General features: G+C 40.7%; 1 protein-coding gene across 1 annotated transcript in view; it reads left to right on the plus strand.

The window, feature by feature from the left end:
• Nucleotides 1–13,310, plus strand: part of LOC114659279 (collagen, type IX, alpha 3) — an 80,883-nt gene extending 67,573 nt beyond the window's left edge. The window contains exons 28-29 of the mRNA XM_051932452.1: nucleotides 7,164–7,241; nucleotides 12,435–13,310. Coding sequence (XP_051788412.1) covers nucleotides 7,164–7,241; nucleotides 12,435–12,619 — 263 coding nt within the window. The 3' untranslated portion in view covers nucleotides 12,620–13,310. The remainder of the gene's footprint in view (nucleotides 1–7,163; nucleotides 7,242–12,434) is intronic.
• The last annotated feature ends 9,135 nt before the right edge of the window (nucleotides 13,311–22,445 follow it).

Genomic DNA, 22,445 nt, shown 5'->3' on the forward strand with positions numbered 1-22,445 from the left:
CCACACAGTAATTGAAAAGGGGCCCATACCTATACATAATTTCTGATGCATAATAGTTCTGTTTCATAGATGCACTTAGGAAAAATAGAAATTGGGGACTTTATAGCAGTCTGCTTTCAACTTGGTCTTAAACACAAAGACATAGTGCTTGTTCTTGCAGTTCGTCATGGATACTTTATCACTTAAAGGCATTTAAAAAATATATTGAAGTCTAAAGGTCTACAGTATTTCGTTGTAAGGTCTATAGCAACATTGAGGAAATTATTGTGTTTATACAGCAACAATTGCAAAGCTCAGGTCAGCTTCATGGCCACCAATGGATGCATGCAGAATGTCAAAAAATGGTTTGCATGTGAAAAAGGAAGATGTTCATCTGATATTGAAGGCAGTAGATCTAAGAGGAGTTTGTCTTAGAAAAAGCCAAAAGACTCCATCAGCGTAACTATTTTGCAAGAGGACCAAACTATATATGGAATATTGATTCTTATGACAAACTTAAGCCATTTGGTATAAATGTTTGCACATTGATGGGTTTTCAAGAAATATTATTTGGTTAAATGCATTTACTACAAGCAGTAATCCAAAAATTATGGGAGGCCACTTTGTGGAGACTGTAGAAGAGGTTTGTCCTAAAATAGCCAGAGGAGATCTGGGTACAGAAAATGTTTACATTAGAGATTTTCAAAGGTTTCTCCACTGTGCTACAAATGTATGAAGCGCCTTAGACAGCTACTTGGACGGAGCCATCAGTGCCAATCAATGAATAGAAAGTTGGTGGGAACTTCTAAGGAGGGAGTCAATGGAATTCTTCATCTGTTTGTTTGCCGAACTGGACAATAGCATGTTAGACAGATGCTTTCTAGATTAAAAGTAAGAGGGGAAGTCAAAGTAAAGTTAGAAAATGGGATTTATTAGGAAATGGAATGAACCTTAACAAAGCTGATAATGTCATTTCTCAATGTAGTCTCCACCCTTCACAATACACTTGCGCCACCTGCCTGGAAGTGCCTGGATTCCAGCAGAATAAAAAGGTTTTGTCTTGTCCTCGCAACCACTCGTGCACCCGAGTTATTGTTGAACACTACATGCCGAGGAGCACTACAGTCACTTGTGCAAGTTACTGTGACTTGCTGGAGACCAACGTGAAGCCTGCTATTCGATCCAAGCGGTGGGGACTGCTATCTCGAGGAATCCTTTTGCTGCAAGACAATAAAACACACTGCTAAGAACACCAAGGCTTGTCTGGATTCTCAAACTATCTGGTGCTCACCAGAAAAATCCCCAGTAAAAAAAACAAAACAATGTCCCCTCAGGGGCTCCGTACATACTCCATATGTAGTACACAAGCAAGCATTTTGCAACATTTGATATTTTAACATGTTTTAGACAACCCTGAACATGTGGAAAGTGTGAAATTTGTGTGCCTGTAGCATTAAAACTATAAACTCTTCATGATCACATTTGGCACTCTTATGCCAAAACTTACATATTTAAAAAATATATTGTTTACAGAAACTTTAATAAATTCTGTTTTTACTGGAAATACCTCTAAACGTCCCCATGGTAAATATAAGTAGACAATTACAAACATTGTAGATTTCATAAGAATAATTCCTTTGATGATTCCAGCCTTTACAAGTGTGCCACCATTTTACACCGCTGTTGGCAGTGACTCCGTTTTTTGGATAAAAATGCTTTTCAAACTTAATCCGTTTGTGAAAACCCCTTCGTAAAGTTAATTTTCATAACACGAATGCCTAATTACTATTATTTTAAACTGAAAACAGTTTATGCATTCTCCCCCCTAAAATAACACCCATTTTTGTTCAAATAATAGCAAAAGGCATGCAAATTGACAGAATTATCTTAATAATATTAGTCTTCGAAAGAAAACCTAATAAGATAATCGCTTTTCAACAAATACTGTTTAATAAAGTTGTTTTCTGACGCTTAATCTCTTCAAATTTTGTATTGAAAGTGATTGTTCTTGGTTGTTTTCAACTATTTTATGATCTCATGATAATGAGAAATACCAGCAACACACTTGACAGGTGATCTGAACCGCAGCATGTGAAGTACACCTCACATCAGCCTGTGGATCAGCCTCACATTGTTCCACACGCTGCCATAAGGACAGCGTCTGAATGCGACCTTACCTTGGAGGATGACTGAGACTGGAAATTATGCGTTACAAAAGTTTAGCCATGCCCCACACATCCAGCCCCGCCCCATTTGGCAGGCTGCAGAGATGATTGGATGTAAACCCTATTAGCACCTTTGAAAATCATTCTAGACTCTGTCTTCAAAACAATAAAAAACTCAGATTCATAAAACAAAAATATTATTAAAAGACTTTAGTCATATATGCTCATTTTTATGAAGTAGTTCTTTGTACGTTGGGGGAATCCTGTGTCGACTGTATTTGTTTGATGCATATGTTGAAATGTTCTACTGCTTTAAATGGAAGAAATCCGATTATCAACAAGAATATGTGACATGTTCTGTTGGAGAAAGCCCAGGTACTTTCAGTCTCTTTCTCTTACTGAATGTGTATAACTTGTTGACTTCCATCACATGAGCACTGATATTTTCTTTGCTATTTACTGTATATAGTGTACATTCTAAAAGTGTAACAAAGATGTACATCCTATGAGAGTGACTAGAGTAGGAAGAGAGCTGCATGACTCTCCAGGTTCAGATATTTGACTATATTGTTGTGTAGAATTAATTCTTTTTGTATAATCACCTTGCTGAACTTTTGAAAAGTACATCAGAACTGTATTACATTATAATTATGCCACTTGAACAGTTTACATTTTTTACTTCAGCACTGCCCCTTCCACCCACCATATTAGGAAGCAAAGAACAGAAGAGAGAGACTAAGATCTGTGATTGATCTGACCTTAAGCAAAAAGAGTTAAATTCAAGAAACGGTACTGTGATGCAGTCTCAGGCAGCAAGCTCTTCTAAAGCAGTTACATTATGGTTGGTCATTCAGGATGGGGGTTTAAATTGCAACTAAAGATAATAAGGGTCTGTTGAAAATCTTAAGTCATCTGACAGCACTAAGTGTCTGGGTGTTCTGGAGGGAAATCCCAACATGTGATTAATGAAGGATGGAGACCAGTTGCACTTCATATGCAGGGGACAGACTTCTGGGTTGATTGTAGAAATGTGTGCAGAATATACAGTATACATTTTTAAAATAATATTAGTCAGTGACTATCCAGAAATTTATGAAGAATGTCTGTTTTTGCAGCAGGTGATTTTAATACTTTAATAATCAGGAGATTGAGCAAAATCAGTAAAGCAACCCATATTCATAACCAGGAGAGCACAAATCTAATAAACTAAGCTCAAGATGTAAGGGGAAAAAAATTGTACTGAAAGATTAGAGCAAAACCGTCAGAATGGCACACCGGGCCAAAATGAGAGATGTAAATCGTAGTCATGGACAGAAAAGATTTTGAAACTGAAGAGTCTTTTAATGACCAAAATAAACAGAACACTAAGTCTTTTTACATTAAATCCAATATTGGACAACCAACAAGTGTACAATACTAACCCTTACATTTGGTGATGTCACACAACCATTAACAGAAAAAGTCCCAAAACGGTGACACCCATAATTAACGTACAAAATTGAGCTGCAAAAATCACAAAAATAAGTTAAAACACAAAATATAAATATGCCATTGAATCTCTGAGTCTCAAATATTATAATACAGTATACTGTATATAAATGATAAAGTCTGTCTGTTTGTCACATGATTACTTATGAACTACCGGGGCTAGAACTTTGATCTTTCTCTTAATGGAAATTGTAAGATCTGATATGTTCTGGAAATTCAAAAAATGTAAGGTTTGGATAACCTCAGCAGAGTGACCCGTAGTTGTCCGTTTATTATGCCAAAATGATCAACAGACTAAGTGACATGGCAGAGTGTCAGGCAATATGTAGAAGCTGATTACGTAACAAAGAGCACTGTGATAAGAACAAAGACAAAGAAGAGCAGCAACATCTGCTGCACATCAAGCACATCACAGTAGGTGATTAAGTGATGAAGAATGAGAAAGAACAAGCAGACAGGACACTGAGGCACAGGATATGTTCTGGAAGTACAAAAATTTGGGTTGAGGCATCCTGTGGTAATAAAACCACAACCCCCCCCCCCCCCTCCCACCTATCTGTTGATATTATTACTTCAGGACATGCTACATACAAGTTCAGGATTCATAATCAAGTGTAAGTATTGTGTTTATTGATCATCAAACATTGAACTTTATTAAATGTGGGCCAAGTGACATGGCAGAAAGAAGAGTGGTGACATCTGCTGAGCATCAAGCAAATACAGTGAGTCACTAGAAGTAATGCCTTTTATTTTAGGGCCATGGGTCTGGGTGTTTCACTAGTGGTGTACTGAAAAATTAAAAGCGAGTCAAATCGTGACAACAGAGTAATCTCCCATTCATTCTTTGTGGCTATGAATGTAAGATGTTCCTCCCAAGTTTATTTTACTGAACCTGATCTGTCATGAACAGTAGTAAATGACACGAAGCAATGAGAAGGCAGACAATGTACTAATGAATCTTCATGGATTTGAGCATTGACAGGAAGACAAAGCTAAGAATGGAGCATGTGGTGCTAAAACCTCCCAAAAAAAGACCTTCCCCTAACTAATGTGAAGACTGCATACTGATGCTTTGATCATTTGCCCCTAGGTTGCTAGATGTGAGTGCCTGCCTATCCAACAAGCTTATAAAAGAGAACAAAGTTAATAGTGCAGAGTTAAAAAAAAAGCGTACACAGCAACAGCACAAAACCTGTACTAAGACAGTCAAAAACGAATGTGCAAAACACAGAAGCAGGCAACAAATAAAATCACGTGATACTCTCAAATCAGCTTTATCTACTGTAGGAGTAGAGGTGGGCTGATGGCTATCCTGACAGCATCAGGTACAAGGCAGAAACCAGCCCTGTTTGGGGAACCAGTCTATGATGGTTATTCCCAAACAGAATCAACCTGTCAGGCTTGCGTTTAGAATATGAGAGGAAGTTTGCATGAGCACAAGGAGAACTGAAATCAAGGAATGTCAAAGGCCAAGCTTTTATAACAGAATAAGAAGAATCCTGATGTTCCTTCCGTGTGTCTAGGCCTCTTCCTATAGAGCAGGGGTTCCCAAACTTTTGGACGTCAAGTACCACCAGAGGTTAAGTGAGTTGTGTTGCGTACCACCTGAGTTTTTAACAAAAAAATTAAAAAGCAAGTACTGCAATGAATGATTAATTCTTAATTAGGTAATATACAGCAAATTCACGACACTGACTACAACCACCCCGAAATCTGAATAAAAGTTAAAGAATTAGAAGAAATTATGCATAAAATTAATGAAAAAATTTGTGCATGTACATAAATTGATAAATTCCTCCCCGAATCTAAATCCTGCCTTCGCCCTGTATGTGACACAGTTACCGAAGACGAAATGGTATTGGCTTTGCGCTTAGATCTAGTGACTACGATGCGATACAGCGGCAGTGCACGTATAACAACAAACACAAGCGGTTTCTGTGAGGCAGAGTTACCGAAGACTAAATAGTGTCAGCGTTGTGCTTTCATCTAGTGACCAAAAGCTCAAACAGTGAAGAAGTATAAGTTGACTTCCACGAAATGGAATTATGGTAGCGTTAAACGAACTAAATACTGATTCGAATAATAGATTTTATTTATTCAGATGACGAAATTTCACACCACACTAAATTTGGGAATCCACGTATTATTGTATTTAAACAGTTTCATTGTTTTTTGCTCACAACAAGCTTGTCATAAAGGGTTTTGCACAGATAAATTAAATTTCAGGGACCGCGATGCGTACCACCTGAAAAGGCTCCGCGTACAACAGTTTGGGAACCGCTGCTATAGAGAAAAAAATGACTGACAATGACTCACTTGTCCGGTCTTGGTGTCACGATTGAGTCTTGGCCGTCTTGGATTTTGGGAAGATAAAATTAAACAACAAATAATTACCGTATATACTCATGTATAAGTCGGGTCTTGAAACCTGAAAAATCGATGATAAAATCAGACCCCAACTTATACGCCCATACTAAAAATGCGACACTTATTTATTAATTTTTTTTAGCATCTTCTTGCCTCCTCCAATCTCGCATCAGTTTCTCAGATGCATCGAATTTTGTTGCAGCAGCAGCACAATTAACAGTTTCTTTTGCCACTTCAACAATGTTTCATTTAAAACCAGCTTCATATTTTCTTCTGATCGAACACTCCATCATAGATAAGGGATGCTCATACGATAAAGATGTATGATGGTGTGAGATACAAAAAACATAAATCATTGCAAACGTTGCTTTGGAATAGTTTGGGTATTACCGTGTGGTCACGTAGGCACAACACATATAAAAAAAAAGCAGTGTGCTCTGTGGTTATTCTCTCAGGTGGGCGTTAGTATATCGTAATCTCTTGGACCAATAGCGTGAGTTTTCTGCATTCGACTTATACAACCGACATTATAAAATACCAGAAATTATACTGTAAAATCAAGCCCTGACTTATCCGCGGGTGAACTTAAACGTGAGTATATACGGTATATGAAAAATACAAAGAAACAGTATGAAGATAAACCCTCAGTCAAGTCAGTCAGTTAATGGTGGCTGTAATATGAGAATGTCAGTTATGACCACTGCCATTCACACACTGACATGGTGGATGTCATTATTTTAAAACAGTAACAAGTAACCAGTTACAGAAAGAATTGACTAAAAAGAAAACTGTCATTTAAGAAGCCAATTATTTAAAAAAATTTTTAAAAAATGAAAATTCCAATTGCCAGGCATTTGAGATTACGAAGGGATGTGATTTATGATGTATACACATGAGCTGTCTGCTGATTAAAATGCAAAAATAACGTGTAGCCATTGCAGCCTTCAAGGTCTGAACTTTTGAGCCGTCATTGCTGTAGATGTCAGTTCAGAAGTAATGTGGCAAGTCTAGAGGTGGGGGTATCTTCATTTTTATTCGTTTTCTTTTCAACTATAAGTTTTTCTTTCACCATTGCCAACAAGCCATTCACATTTGGTGCTTACTGTATGTTGGAAATGGGGGTCTGTGCAACAGCTCCTTAAAATAATGTTTGCTGTTTTGTAGGTGATGTAGGTGACCAAGGAGATAAAGGAGAAATTGGAAAGGGAGTTGAAGGACCCATGGGAGATCAAGGACTACAAGGTATGGAGAAGTTAATTTCACTTACTTGGAGCAGGAATCACAATATTGATAAAGTCACTGGAAATCCCACAAGAAGTGACTCAGCCACATCGTTCAATAAGCAGCAGCAGTAGTAGTCGTTGTATTGTCACATGTACAGAGTACAGAAAACGCATAACTTACACGTTCAAGAAGCAGGCAACACATTGCCACTGTCTAGCACCATGACAGGCAAGACAGCCGTGCTCATTTTCACAATTTCAGGTCGAATTCAGGGAAAAATTCCAATTTCACCCAATAAACGTATTAGCCTGGATTTATCAAAATATGTTGCACCATTTTTTTTTACTTTTACCATGTATTTCCTCTTACAAAAATGCACTGGGATGAGGCTAGCGTTAGGAAAAACTATTCACTACAAACGAATCCAAACCTAGAAACCTTTATTAGATAGATAGATACTTTATTAATCCCAATGGGAAATTCACATTCTTCAGCAGCAGCATACTGATACATGCATATCATACATACATTACGACAAGCTTGAAGGAATTGACTTGACGCGCTCTACCAGTTCACTGCAGCCATCTGACTAACATGACAGTACAAGGGTCTGAAATGCATTAAGTTTATTTATGTATAGTATTCAAATCATGTCAATATATACTAATCAGAAAACACTGATAAATGGTATGTCCTAATGTCATATAATATTATGTTAAAGTCACAAAATAGTTAACGTCTTAGAAGTCTTCAACCCACGCTTATCTCTAAAGAGAAGCTTCTAATTTATAAATTCTTAAAAAGTTAAATCTACCTAATTGTAATGATATCATCGTTCCATGGTTATCTGTTGAGGACATGATGGTATAAAATATTTTGTTTTCGCTGGTTCACACAGACATGATAAAACACACAGGAGTACATATTTGTCATTTTGTGCTACTGCTAGCCAACTGACATGGGCTAATAAAAAGTATACGTTTGAAAATGTGTATTTTAAAAGAACTGGTAAGATATTTAGGAAAAAAATGAGCAATTTAACTTTGATGAAATCGTTTAAACCACATGTATCAGATAAAATCAGCTGTCCCATGTGACAATACAGACCTTAATTTCCTGTTCTGTTGAAAACATGTCTTCCAGCATTCAGCTGTACGAAACCACGTCACCCTTGACATTCCAGCTCACAATGGTCTCTCTATGCAGTGTCACATAGAATCTGATTGAAAAAACAGAGGTATATATAACTTGGGTCACAAACTGCTGACTCAAGACGTCCAACAACTGTCAAATTTCTGTAAACAAGCCGGGCCAGTGACACTGTTGCACCCTATCATCGGGTCTCCGTAAGTGCTTTCCCATCACTGAACTTTGTTTTCAGGAACCAACGATTTCCTGTTCGATGTAAGCCCTTGTCAGTTGTGCTCCCCGGCCCATTATGTGTACTCTGATCGTACTGTAAACTTTCTTCTGCAAAGAAGAGTGGTGTGAACACAGTGTGCTCGGGAGTTCACCTCACTACTTTACTGCTTTCGTAGTGATCGCAACTTCACAGGTGAGATTGTTGCTTTGATGCAGTGCAGGTGCCATACACTGGTAAAACAGCTATGAAGAGGGAAGCGACGAGATGTGCGGTGCTCTGTCTTCACCAATAACTCTCCAAAGTTCTACTGACTGATATGTAAGGGGATGCCAGTACTTGTGGTCAACCAATCAGAGCAATTCATCACCCGAGCCCCACCCATGAATGAAAAGTTCATACTCTGGAGGAGGAGCTAAAAAAAAGTACCAGGATTTACCTACTGAGAACTACTACGAGTTCCTGCAGTAGGAATGCTACAAAAGTTCTTGAGTTTCTAAAAAGCCTCATGTTGTACTAATAAGGGAAGAGAGATCAGACAAAAACAAACCATCGTGCACATTACTGGATTTTCTCCACTGAAAAATCTCACTGCACAGAAAATCATCACCGTCAGTCAAACGCCACACTCGCACGCTTATTCCAGTTAATCCTAGAGCTCTCTTTTTTTAACTACTAAATGACGGGCAGGCACATGCTGAATTAGACGACAACTAAATGACTTTCTTCCTGTGTAAATGGCACAAATTTCACAGGAAACCAAATGTGACTTTTTAATTTTTTTTTTACTACAGATCATTATTTTATTTCCAAATTTGTGTGGAATTACTGGATGTAAACGTCTCCAGATACTAAATGCCTTTCTTCATGCGTCAACAGCACAAATTTGGCTGGAAGTGAAATACAATTTCACAAATTTCTTTTTCAATTTTGCGTGAATCATTTCACTCAGGACTACTTATGGATGATTATTCTGTTTCACAATCCAGTATCTTCAGGGCAGATGTCAACCATTGTTCGAAATTCAGAGGTAGGAGATGGTAATCAGCTGCAAAAGTGCGGCTAAACTCACTGTTACGTTTTAGTTCGACTCTCTTTGCCCGAAGGGAAGTTAGCTTTGTTGATTTGACCTCGATTCCCTGTGTGTGCATGAGCAGTGAAGAGCAAACAACTCCTAAAATGGCATCGACATCTGGCGAGTGACCAAAACAAATGCACAAAACAAAATACCCCGTGGACTACATTTTGCGTATTATCGCCAAATCGGGCTCTGACTTGTCGGACTCTGATTTTGATGCAAATGATCTGGGGCCTCATGTATAACGCCGTGCGTAGAACTCACACTATAACATGGCGTAAGCACAAAAGCGGGATTGTGCGTACGCACAGAAAAATCCAGATGCAGGAATCTGTGCGCACGCATACTTTCACGTTCTTCCACTACATAAATCCCGATTTGCGTGAAAAGTAACGCACGTGCACGCGCCTTCTGTCCCGCCCCAACTCCTCCCAGAATTACGCCGCTTTGAATATGCAAATCAATATAAATAGCCTTCTGTGAAAAGACAATGGGAAAAGCACAGGGGAAAATATAAGAATTTCAGTGAATATCAAGTGGAGGCAAAGGAAAAACGTACTATTTGTTGGTTTAAACAGTGGTATAATCAACAAAAGGAAGCTGATCGAGTGACAGAGTGTCGGAGAAACTCGAAGGCTCAACTTCACAAAGTCGCACAGTGCCCGAAATAAAAAAGAAATCACATATCAAAGTCGCCGTGAAAAAGCGAGTCGTAGCCCACCGTCTGAGTGTCATATGAAAGCTTATTAGGGTACAGACAAAAAAAAGGCACACAGTGGGGAAAAAAGCACGAAATGTCAACTTTAATCTCGAAATTTCCACTTTAATCACGTAGTTTATTTTACCATTAAAGTAGAACATCATGAACTTCATCTTAAAATCGTTTAATTTACTAGTTTCTCAAATCCCATTGTAACTAAAGTGGCATGTTAAATGCTTTGTTCTGTATTTGATCTTCTATGTGCTCTATGTGTATGAATCACTACCTGCTTTTTAAACGGGCTTTCTCTTTCTCCGACAGGACACATAATCCATTACATTCTTGATATTACAGCTCTCTGAATAATTAAAATACGAGATGTATACGTGATATCTTTTTCATGATGATAGGAATGAAAGCATGTTATTAAACATGGGAACACGGTGGCGCAGTGCTTGTTCATGTCTCACGCAAGAGGCTTGCTGCGCCATGCACAACCTTCAATGAAATAATTTATCACAGCAGTACTGTCTCTTTCAAACGTACTAACCTCCAATTCCTATCCTTACTTTTCTTTCTCCAAAAACTCAATCGCCACACAATAAGCTATGTAATAGACGTGAAGCCATCTGTAAGCTTAGAACTTCGATTCTTCAAAACTTTTAAGGAACATTGAAATATCTTAGTAGTACGTGTTTAATTATTATATCCGTCTATCTTTCCAGTGTCGCGTTAGCACCAGCAATAATACAGCGCAAGGCAGGAACAATTACTGAACTAGCTAGCGCTGCGGCACCGTGTCCTCACATGTTTAATTATTAACAATACAGATTATTTAAATGAAGTTAAAGTTTTATCTGTATAATATAATCAACATGTTTTGCTGCATTTCGTCTTAGAAATGAATACCGTCATCACATGTAAATACGCGCTTTATAAAGTGGCGCAGGTTGTGCAATATTATAACTGTAGTGCAAGTTTACAGTGGGGTAATTGTACTTATAAGTCCAAACATTTCTACAGGGACCACTTGATGGACTGATTTAGTGCGTTTAGAGTTCTTGGGATTAAACTGTTTCTAAACCGCGAAGTCCGTACAGGGACTAAAGCGTTTGCTATGGCTCAGGCAGCATCTGCTTCATGCTGTGTACCGATAATTCTCTTTCCAATCAGCTGCTGCTGTGATTTCCCACTCAGATACAGTGATATAAATACTCCGAGTGGTGCAGTGAGAGTAATGTGGAAAAAGATGATCTGCTGTGGCAACCCTTAACGGGATCAGCTGAAAGAAGATGCAGTGAGAGTTACAACGCTAAAGCAGTTATGGTATTTGGAATACTATGGCTATTCCCTGGACCATTATATTGCTACAGGTTAATTACAATCAGATGCATTACACTAATAAACAATATGCAGTTAATTTCAGTGTATTTATAAAGCCGCGCCAGGAATGTGGGTCTAAGAAAGAAAGGGTGATCACACAGGAACAGTAGCACTGCTTTGACGCTGGGTGCCGCCAGTCTGCAAAACCGGGCGGATAAATTGCGTACGCCAAGGAATGAGTTACCGTGGAAATGTGCGTGGCTTTACGCCAAGTTTAGGTTTTATACATCGCGATTTGAGCGTGGAAAGGTTCGTACGCAACATTTCTGTGCGTACGCACCGTTTATACATGAGGCCCCTGGAGATGGAGTTCGAAAACGAAAGTGAGGTACCATCATCATCTGAATCAGTCCCCAGCTGGTGCTGAACACATTTGTGTAACTAATGTGCCTACAGCAACATTCGCCTGGGAGGATCACCACTTAGGATAACAAGAGGTATAAACCAGATTGTGTCGCACTGCAACTGTCACGCATTCCTGTTGGCCATCAGAGATGCCAACATTAGCCACAGCATGCAGCAACAGACATCTTATGTTGATTTATGTGTGATACCATTGCTTTGAGTTTTTTGTAAAAAATATTCAGCCCTCAGAGAGTTTAGGGGACACAATATTATCTCGATACAATGAGCTTAGCCACTATGCCAGCTCTCTTCACCTGAAATTGATTTTTTCTTATTTCCCCCCAGGTCCTCCTGGAGTTAATGGGGTCAGCAAAGATGGCCGTGATGGTGCCGTTGGGGACCCAGGCCTTCCTGGCGAGCCTGGAAGAGTTGGCAGAACTGGGGCTCAGGGTACGTCCGGGATCTGCGATACATCAGCTTGCCAAGGACCAGTGGCAGCTGGAAAATCCACAAACCCCAAAAACAATTAAAACCCGGAAAATAAAACCAAAAACCAAAAAAAACTAAAAAAGAAAGCTGACTGATTTTATTTTAAAGACAGTGAGAGGAAAGGCAGTCAAAGGCTTTTTCAGAGAGCAAGTGGACCAAACAGGAAAGTAAGAAGAAAGGAGCACAGTGTGTGAACGAGAGTTCAGTTCTCTAGCTTATTCTGAGCAGCACCCATGAATGGCGACACTGAAAGAGCGCTTTGGAGACCTTTCTTGAACTTTTTAAAGTATGAATGTTTCTTTTGTTGTATGTGTTTGTTTTTTAACCTGTTAAGAAAACCCCGTCCCACTGACCAAGCAGACGCTTCCTCACCTTCTCTATGGCATCAGACCAGTTTGCACCATTTCTCTGGGGCTCCTTCAACTCTCCCAACCTATAGATGTGAGACCCACTTGTCAAATTATTTTCTCTCGGAACATTTCATTTAAAAATGTTGTAACAATGTGAAGGGGCTTTTTTGTGTATGTGTATGTATATATAAACTGAGGTGAACCATTTTGTATATATCCTCAAGGCTGAGAACAGCCTATGTCTCCAAGCTTGGAAGAATCGATTTGCTGTCTTTTGTTTTCTTCACGTTTTCATTTGCGTTCTTTTTCTCTTTCTAATTCTTTCTTCAATAGTGCAACCCAGGTATGTAACAAAATAAAAGTTTCAAATTGACCTCAACGACACAGCGGTACACATGACAGTCTTTTATTGCTCTCAAGTTTTCTCTAAAACTTTCTTCTTGTGTGTTACTCAGCAAAGCCATCATCATCACTCCACTAAGTAATTTGCTGTAACCATTAAAAAACAATCATGATTTTAAATATTTATTTGTGGGTGACGTGTATGTAAAGTTAAGCTCGAACACCAAATGTTGTAAGAAATAAAGAATAAAGCCACTTTTCAGTAAACGTATTCTGTTCTAGATATTGTAGTAGGAAGCCTCACAGGAGGCTTCCAGAAAGTCTGGAGATGGATATTTCTGTGTAAACGGCTTGCAGTCACAAGTCACACTCGCCAATAACCCCACCCAGCAGTTACAGTATGGGGCTGCCTTCCCTTCACTAAGCATACCTGCAGTATCTGGTCCTTAATTTGCAAGGCCATGGATGCTGACCATTAGAAGCATTGCTCTCTGGGTCTTTTTTCCTAAGGCAGATAATGGCCATCACATCTTGGGATTCTGTTCCACATGTGCTTTCCTTTTTCCATCTACTCAACTAAGCTGTCTGTTGCTCCCGTGCCGCTGATTGTAGGCCATTCACAAAACAATTGAGGGCACGCAATTTGATAAGAGGTGACTTGAAACTGCTACTGCTTCACATAGAAAGCTCAAACCCCGGCCTTGCCAAAAATATCCCAAAGCCGTGCAGGCTAGGTTGATAATTTACTCCATTTTGGCCCACTGTAGAGCTGTAGTGTCAAATGGACCAGACCCCCCATACACTTTTGAGGTCTGTAGAGCAGGGGTAACCACGGTGGTCTTGCAGGGCTGCACATTTTGGTTCAAACTCAATTCCTTAATAAGAAGTAAATTATTGCTGATAAAGCACTTACTGCTCAAGCAACATCTTAATGCTTCCCTTTCATTGTCTCACTTTTTAAGATTTCCCACCCTTAATTTCTCATTTTATTCTTAAATAGTTGCACTGACTGTTTAAATCGCTCCTTATTAGTAACAAGATGCAAATGACAAAGGAACCAGCAGTTCTCCATCTCGCTTGTTTCCACTCACCCCTGTGTGGATTCATCATGAACTGTCTGCTTTAATTAAATATTTGCAAGGAAAGTGATGAAAAACAAGTGAAAGACTGTTTAGAGCAGGGGTCCCCAGCTCTGGTCCTGGTGGGCCGCAGTGGCTGCAGGTTTTCATTCTAACCATCTTCTTGATTAGTGAGCCATTTTTGCTGCTGATTGACTTGTTTTGCCTTCGTTTTAATTGACGTGACTCAGACCCCTTAGTTGGTTCTTTTTCCTTAATGAGCAGCCAAACAATAATGAGACACAAAACAAGCCGCCACATAACCAGCTAACCTGAAAATAAAGAGTGAAGGTCTGGGTCATGTTGGTCTGCTCAGGTCACCAAAATATCAACAGTCTGCTGTGGCAGAATGAGAGCAGCAACAAGTCATGATATTCAGTAACGGCTTTAATTAACAGCAAGAATTGGCTTCTCATTAAGAAACTGGAGGGAAACTGGCTGGAGTTTGACACTGGTCATCTGTTGGCTCGTTTCACGTCTCATTTCTGTTTGGCTGCCATTTAATGAAGAAACTAATCAATTCAGAAGACTGAATCCTTAAAAACAGGGCTATTAGAATGAAGGGAAAAGGAGTTAATTAGCAGTGAAAATTAGGAAAAGGGTTAGAATGAAAACCTGCAGCCACTGAGGCCCACCAGAACCAGAGTTGGTCACCTCTCTTTCAGAGCTTCACATCATTAGGATGATATCCTTGGAAAGGAAAAAAAATCTATAATACCAGAATGTCCTCACAAGCCGAAAAATGAAATAACATCTATTATAGGTAAGGACTGGAACAAAAACCTTCAGCCACTGCGGCCCTCCAGGGTCAACATTGAATGTTGCTATGGCCAACTTTAGGTTCAACAACTTGCCAACCCAAGTTCTCTCCAACACCTTTTAATATATTAGTTGGTAAGGGCATAAACCGAATGCTTTCTCTGTAGCCCTCAATTCTGCGTAGGATGCTATAAAATCTAACATACAATACTTCACAGGTATGTATACTCTGATCATCCACAACATTAAGACCACTGAGAGATGAAGTGAATAACATGGATTATCTCTTCACAAGGGCATCTGTCAACAGGTGGGATATTTTAGGCAGGAAGTGAACACTTGGTTCGTGAAGGTGATGTGTTGAAAGCAGGAAAACCAAGCAAATGTAACGATCTGAGTGACTTTGACAAAGGCCAAAAAGTGATGGCTGGGTGACTGCATCAGGGCCTCTCCAAAACTGCAAGTCTTGTGGGGTGTTCCTGGTATGCAGTACTCAGTAGCTACAAAAAGTGGTCCAAGGACAAAGAACCAGTTTAGCGGCAAGGCTCACTGATGCGTACGGGGAGCAAAGGCTAGTCCAGGGGTCCCCAACTCCGGTCCTGGAGGGCTCCAGTGGCTGTAGGATTTCATTCAAGCCCTTTTCTTAATTAGTGGCCAGTTTTTGCTAGCCCGCCTGCTCTGATCCCACAGAAATTGTTGAAAACTAAATGCTGGCCATGACAGAAAGGGTCAGAACACACAGTGTGCATCACAGCTTGCTGTGTATAGGGGCTGCATAGCCGTAGATTTGTCAGGGTGTCCATGCTGACTCCTGTCCACAGCCAAAATTGTCTAAAATGGGCATGTGTGCATCAGAACTGGACCAGGCAGCAATGGAAGAAGGTGGCCTGGTCTGATGAATCACATGTTCTTTTAGATGACTGGGCGCACTGTACATTCTTTACCTGGGGAAGAAGGCAAGCCGGTGGAGGCATTTGTGATGTTCTGGGCAATGTTCTGCTGGGAAGCCATGGCTCCTGGTATTCATGTGGATGTTACTTTGACACATACCCCCTGTCCAATGACTGTTGCACACCACGTACTCCCCCTCATATCAATGGTACTCCTGGACAGCAGTGCCCTCTTTCAGCAGGAAAATGCAAAAATTGTTCAGGAACATGACAAAGTGTTCAAGGTGTTGACTTGGCCTCCAAATTCCCCATATTTCAATGTGATTGAGCATCTGTGGGATGTGCTAGAAAAAACAAATCTGATCTGAACAAGTCAGCCCCCACCTTGCAACTTAAAGGATCTGCTAACGTTTTGGTGGTGGATACCACAGGATACATTCTTGTGGAGCCCTTGCCTCGAAGGGTCAGAGCTGTTTTGGTGGCACGAGGGGGAACCTACACCATACTGGACCGGTGCTTTTAACATTATGCTCATCAGTGTATACCACTCAGCATTTGTCAACCATGACGACTAGGGAATAGTTGATCATATTTCTATTTGAAAGTGTTATTATTTAAATAGTTCACATCACTGCCTCAAAAGCAACTGTGACGATGCGGGTTCGCTACATGCTCCCATCTTCCTTCTGGGAGCTCTGAACCCGACACCGTCGGTAATGTCACCGATGAGCTAGGCAGTGAGGCACAACAATGAAGCAAGGGGATGGTGCAAAAAGTGAAAAGTGCTCTTATTTAAAAATAAACAAAACAGTGTTCAAATGAATAGTGCAGTGCATCAAAACCATCAAATAAATAATCCAATAAAAACAAGGTGAAATCGTGGAGGTTAAAATCCAATAGAAAAAAAATCTTTTAAAACCCGAGGTTAAAACAATGGCTGGAAGCTGTCCTTTAACACGAAGCCCGGTGCCTTTCTACTGGAGACTCCACTGCTTCTCACGTCCAGGATATGCACCAGAGGAGCCACCCTACCTGCAGCTGACCTTCTCTCTGCGTTCTCCTGCTGGTCTGTTCACCTCACCAGACCGTGACTTGGGCTCCCCAGCGACCAGGTCGCTCACGCTGGCGCTTTCACATCCCAAGTCCCGACTCCCGCTGCCTTCTTGGCCTTATGCGGTGACCATCCTCTTTCCGGTCACTCCCACTCTTCACAAAATGCTCAGCGGGAGCGACCACAATCGACTGCTCCTCGGGTGCCGGCCAAACACCCAGGCTCACTGCTCCACTGCCCACAAGCCTGCACTCGCTCATTCTTCTCTCTCGCTCTTGCACCTGACTTCTTCTCCTGCAACCTCTGTTTCTTTCTTTTCTTCCTTTCATTTCCCTCCTAGCCGCCTCGCGCTTCTATTTATCACGAGGACGTGGATCAGGTGTGGAAATCTGCAGCTCCCGGCAACAATTACGGATGCGGACAACTCGTCACCTGTGCACTTAAGCGAGGACTGCCCGCATCACGAACTTCCCCGGGAACCGCTTCCGGCCACACTACCACGCCCTCTCTATAAGCCACGAAGACCACGATTATTTATTTTAAAAGTGGCCTTTCTGACGTGAGCTGTGGACCTGCTACACCACAGTAATCCTTACACTAAAAGTGCTCTGACCAATTCTATGGAGGCTTTGCTGTTCTGATTGACTTCTTTCAGGCTTATTCAAGTCATTTCAACTCCTTGATGCCCTCTGCTGGTGAAGGAACAGCAGATGAAATAAGAGTTTCATGCAAATGTTTGGGCACCACTGGCCAAATAACAGACTTTGTTGACATTTGTAGTAAAATGAAACATAAAATAGTAAATACAACTTGACAGAAAACAAACTAAAACAGTAGCATTTTGTATGAAAATGCAAATGTACAGTTAAAGGTTATGTGATGAAGTGACGAAGAAAAGAACAAACGTAGCATTTGCAAAGCTCTGTGCACCCTTTTCACTTGTAAGCTCTAAGAAGGTCAAGAATTGTTGTTAGGAATTGTCAGCTGATCACAACACCAAAGTCTAATAAAAGCTTCGACTCTTCAAGCACAAGGCAAGACTGGGAAGACCAAGAAAACTGACAGCTGATATACCATGCAGGGAGGCAAAGCAAAACTGGTATATAATGGCAAGGAACTAGGAGGAATGGTTAGCAGAGGAAAGAGTGCTGCACAGCATTAATTACACAGACATGGCCACCAGAAGGAACTGCGATTTCATTATAAAAAAACAACTGCATTTCAAAAAAGGATTTTGGACCCAAGTGCTGTGGACAGATACAGTTAATATTGATATGTATGGCCAGACACACAAAAAGTTTGTTTGGAGAGAAAAAGGAGCAGCATTCTTCAAAAAGAACAGGCTGGCAACTGTTCAGTACAGGGGTGAATCTATTATACTTTGGGATTGTATGGCATGTGACAGGAAACATTGTGCGAGTACAGAGAAGAATGGATTTCACCTAACAGCACCAAATCCTCAAGGAGAATACAAGCCAATCTTTTTGCCTAAATAACACTGGTTATTAATCTTTGAGCTTGTGATATGCTAGTAACGTTACTCATGGATTAAAGCTTCATTTGGTTGCATTAAGGATACACAAAACTTATACTGTAGTGTGCAAAATTATATAAACTTACCACCTTAAGGCATCAATGTAAAATAACAAGTATAGTTTAGTTTAATATTTTAGACTAGCCGACCCGCGGCATAGTATACGCCGCATAATTATTTATTGATGGGTGAACACTTCCTCAAAGACACAGTTGTCCAAATGGGGTGAGTTTGAGGATATGACTGTGAGTGAATGAAAAGATGGAACTCTGGAGAGAGCAACATACAATTGTCCGTGACTGAAAACTGGTTTTGGCAGATACAGGCATATCTTTTTGAAAGTTTGGCCCTGTACCTTATTAATTGTCATTGCAAAGGCAAATCTAACAGGAAATTGTCTGCGTGTAAAAGTAAAAGGCAAATTTGAATCTGATGGGGTCAGGGATATCCGGGGAATATGGACAGTTTGTGAGGTAGGAGCTGCGATTCTTTTACACTCAAGTACAGTGGTGTGAAAAACTATTTGCCCCCTTCCTGATTTCTTATTCTTTTGTATGTTTGTCACACAAAATGTTTCTGATCATCAAACACATTTAACCATTAGTCAAATATAACACAAGTAAACACAAAATGCAGTTTTTAAATGATGGTTTTTATTATTTAGGGAGAAAAAAAATCCAAACCTACATGGCCCTGTGTGAAAAAGTAATTGCCCCCTTCTTAAAAAAATAACCTAACTGTGGTGTATCACACCTGAGTTCAATTTCCGTAGCCACCCCCAGGCCTGATGACTGCCACACCTGTTTCAATCAAGAAATCACTTAAATAGGAGCTGCCTGACACAGAGAAGTAGACCAAAAGCACCTCAAAAGCTAGACATCATGCCAAGATCCAAAGAAATTCAGGAACAAATGAGAACAGAAGTAATTGAGATCTATCAGTCTGGTAAAGGTTATAAAGCCATTTCTAAAGCTTTGGGACTCCAGCGAACCACAGTGAGAGCCATTATCCACAAATGGCAAAAACATGGAACAGTGGTGAACCTTCCCAGGAGTGGCCGGCCGACCAAAATTACCCCAAGAGCGCAGAGACGACTCATCCGAGAGGTCACAAAAGACCCCAGGACAACGTCTAAAGAACTGCAGGCCTCACTTGCCTCAATTAAGGTCAGTGTTCACGACTCCACCATAAGAAAGAGACTGGGCAAAAACGACCTGCATGGCAGATTTCCAAGACGCAAACCATTGTTAAGCAAAAAGAACATTAGGGCTCGTCTCAATTTTGCTAAGAAACATCTCAATGATTGCCAAGACTTTTGGGAAAATACCTTGTGGACTGATGAGACAAAAGTTGAACTTTTTGGAAGGCAAATGTCCCGTTACATCTGGTGTAAAAGGAACACAGCATTTCAGAAAAAGAACATCATACCAACAGTAAAATATGGTGGTGGTAGTGTGATGGTCTGGGGTTGTTTTGCTGCTTCAGGACCTGGAAGGCTTGCTGTGATAGATGGAACCATGAATTCTACTGTCTACCAAAAAATCCTGAAGGAGAATGTCCGGCCATCTGTTCGTCAACTCAAGCTGAAGCGATCTTGGGTGCTGCAACAGGACAATGACCCAAAACACACCAGCAAATCCACCTCTGAATGGCTGAAGAAAAACAAAATGAAGACTTTGGAGTGGCCTAGTCAAAGTCCTGACCTGAATCCAATTGAGATGCTATGGCATGACCTTAAAAAGGCGGTTCATGCTAGAAAACCCTCAAATAAAGCTGAATTACAACAATTTTGCAAAGATGAGTGGGCCAAAATTCCTCCAGAGTGCTGTAAAAGACTCATTGCAAGTTATCGCAAACGCTTGATTGCAGTTATTGCTGCTAAGGGTGGCCCAACCAGTTATTAGGTTCAGGGGGCAATTACTTTTTCACACAGGGCCATGTAGGTTTGGATTTTTTTTTCTCCCTAAATAATAAAAACCACCATTTACAAACTGCATTGTGTGTTTACTTGTGTTATATTTGACTAATGGTTAAATGTGTTTGATGATCAGAAACATTTTGTGTGACAAACATGCAAAAGAATAAGAAATCAGGAAGGGGGCAAATAGTTTTTCACACCACTGTACATTGCAGTAAATGCTGGTAACAGTCAGTCTAGTGCCATTACAGAGGCTTCTTTCTGGCATGAGGTTTCTGAGAAGCATGACGACTGAACCAATTTTAATTTTGAGTTTATGCGGAGGCATGCCAGTGGGAGTAAGACTGCTAAGAAATTCTTCGAGAAATGAAGGACGTTCTCGGAAGTGAATGGTGATAGTAGCTGGAAGTATTTGGGACATCGCCACAATTTATGCCTCGCCACGATAAACTGTGGAAGTACAGTGATCCCTCGCTATATCACGCTTTGCCTTTCGCGGCTTCATTCTATCGCGGATTTTATATGTAAGCATATTTAAATATATATCGCAGATTTTTTGCTGGTTCGCGGATTTCTGACGACAATGGGTCTTTTAATTTCTGGTACATGCTTCCTCAGTTGGTTTGCCCAGTTGATTTCATACAAGGGACGCTATTGGCAGATGGCTGAGAAGCTACCCAACTTACTTTTCTCTCTCTCTCTCTTGCGCTGACTTTCTCTGATCCTGACGTAGGGGGTGTGAGCAGGGGGGCTGTTCGCACACCTAGACAATACGGACGCTCGTCTAAAAATGCTGAAAGATTATCTTCACGTTGCTATCTTCTGTGCAGTTGCTTCCTGAAGCGACATGCTGCACGGTGCTTCGCATACTTAAAAGCTCGAAGGGCACGTATTGATTTTTGACTGTTTGTTTTTCTCTGTCTCTCTCTCTCTCTCCCTGCTCCTGACGGAGGGATGTGAGCTTCCGCCTTCAACAGCTTTGTACCGGCGGTGCTTCGCATACTTAAAAGCCAAACAGCCCTATTGATTTGTTTGCTTTCCTCTGTCTTTCTGACAGTCTGTGCTCCTGACGCGCACTCCTTTGAAGAGGAAGATATGTTTGCATTCTTTTAATTGTGAGACGGAACTGTCATCTCTGTCTTGTCATGGAGCACAGTTTAAACTTTTGAAAAAGAGACAAATGTTTTTTTGCAGTGTTTGAATAATGTTCCCGTCTCTCTACAACCTCCTGTGTTTCTGCGCAAATCTGTGACCCAAGCATGACAAAATAAAAATAACCATATAAACATATGGTTTCTACTTCGCGGATTTTCTTATTTCGCGGGTGGCTCTGGAACGCAACCCCCGCGATGGAGGAGGGATTACTGTATTCATGTAGTCAGCGTATTGTTCAGCAGACTGTATGACTATGCTTCCGTGACTAAGAACAACGGACAGCACATCGCCGAAGTTATCGCGATGTTGGCAAACAAAGGTTACAGCCATGTTGCGAAGTTCGAGAGCAACAGTTTCGTCGATGACATTTTTCCAGAAATATCCGACTGATAGAAAGAAACAGTTACCTGATGCAGGAATTTGTATAACCTTGAAAGAAAAGTTGTTTCCATGAAATACATGTGAAGCGGTGGCCATGTTAGGAAAATGAACAGTCAACATGGCTCAGAGAAGCATGTGGACTGTAGCACAGACCAAAGCGACTCAGGATGTGTTTGGTGAGGAGTTGGGGGCGGGGACATGAGCAGGCAGTGTGCATGCCTCGAGAGCGAGGGTGGACGCGGGAGGAGGGTTACAGTTGGCGGGCGGGGCTCTGTTGTGCGTGCCCCATGGTCAGCGACTTGGTCGATTATATATATAGATGACTTTACTGATGCTTTGGTAGTGTTATTAAGACCAAAAGAAGTCTTT

The sequence above is a fragment of the Erpetoichthys calabaricus genome, chromosome 10 (assembly GCF_900747795.2).
Source record: "Erpetoichthys calabaricus chromosome 10, fErpCal1.3, whole genome shotgun sequence".
Classification (NCBI taxonomy): Eukaryota; Metazoa; Chordata; class Cladistia; order Polypteriformes; family Polypteridae; genus Erpetoichthys; species Erpetoichthys calabaricus.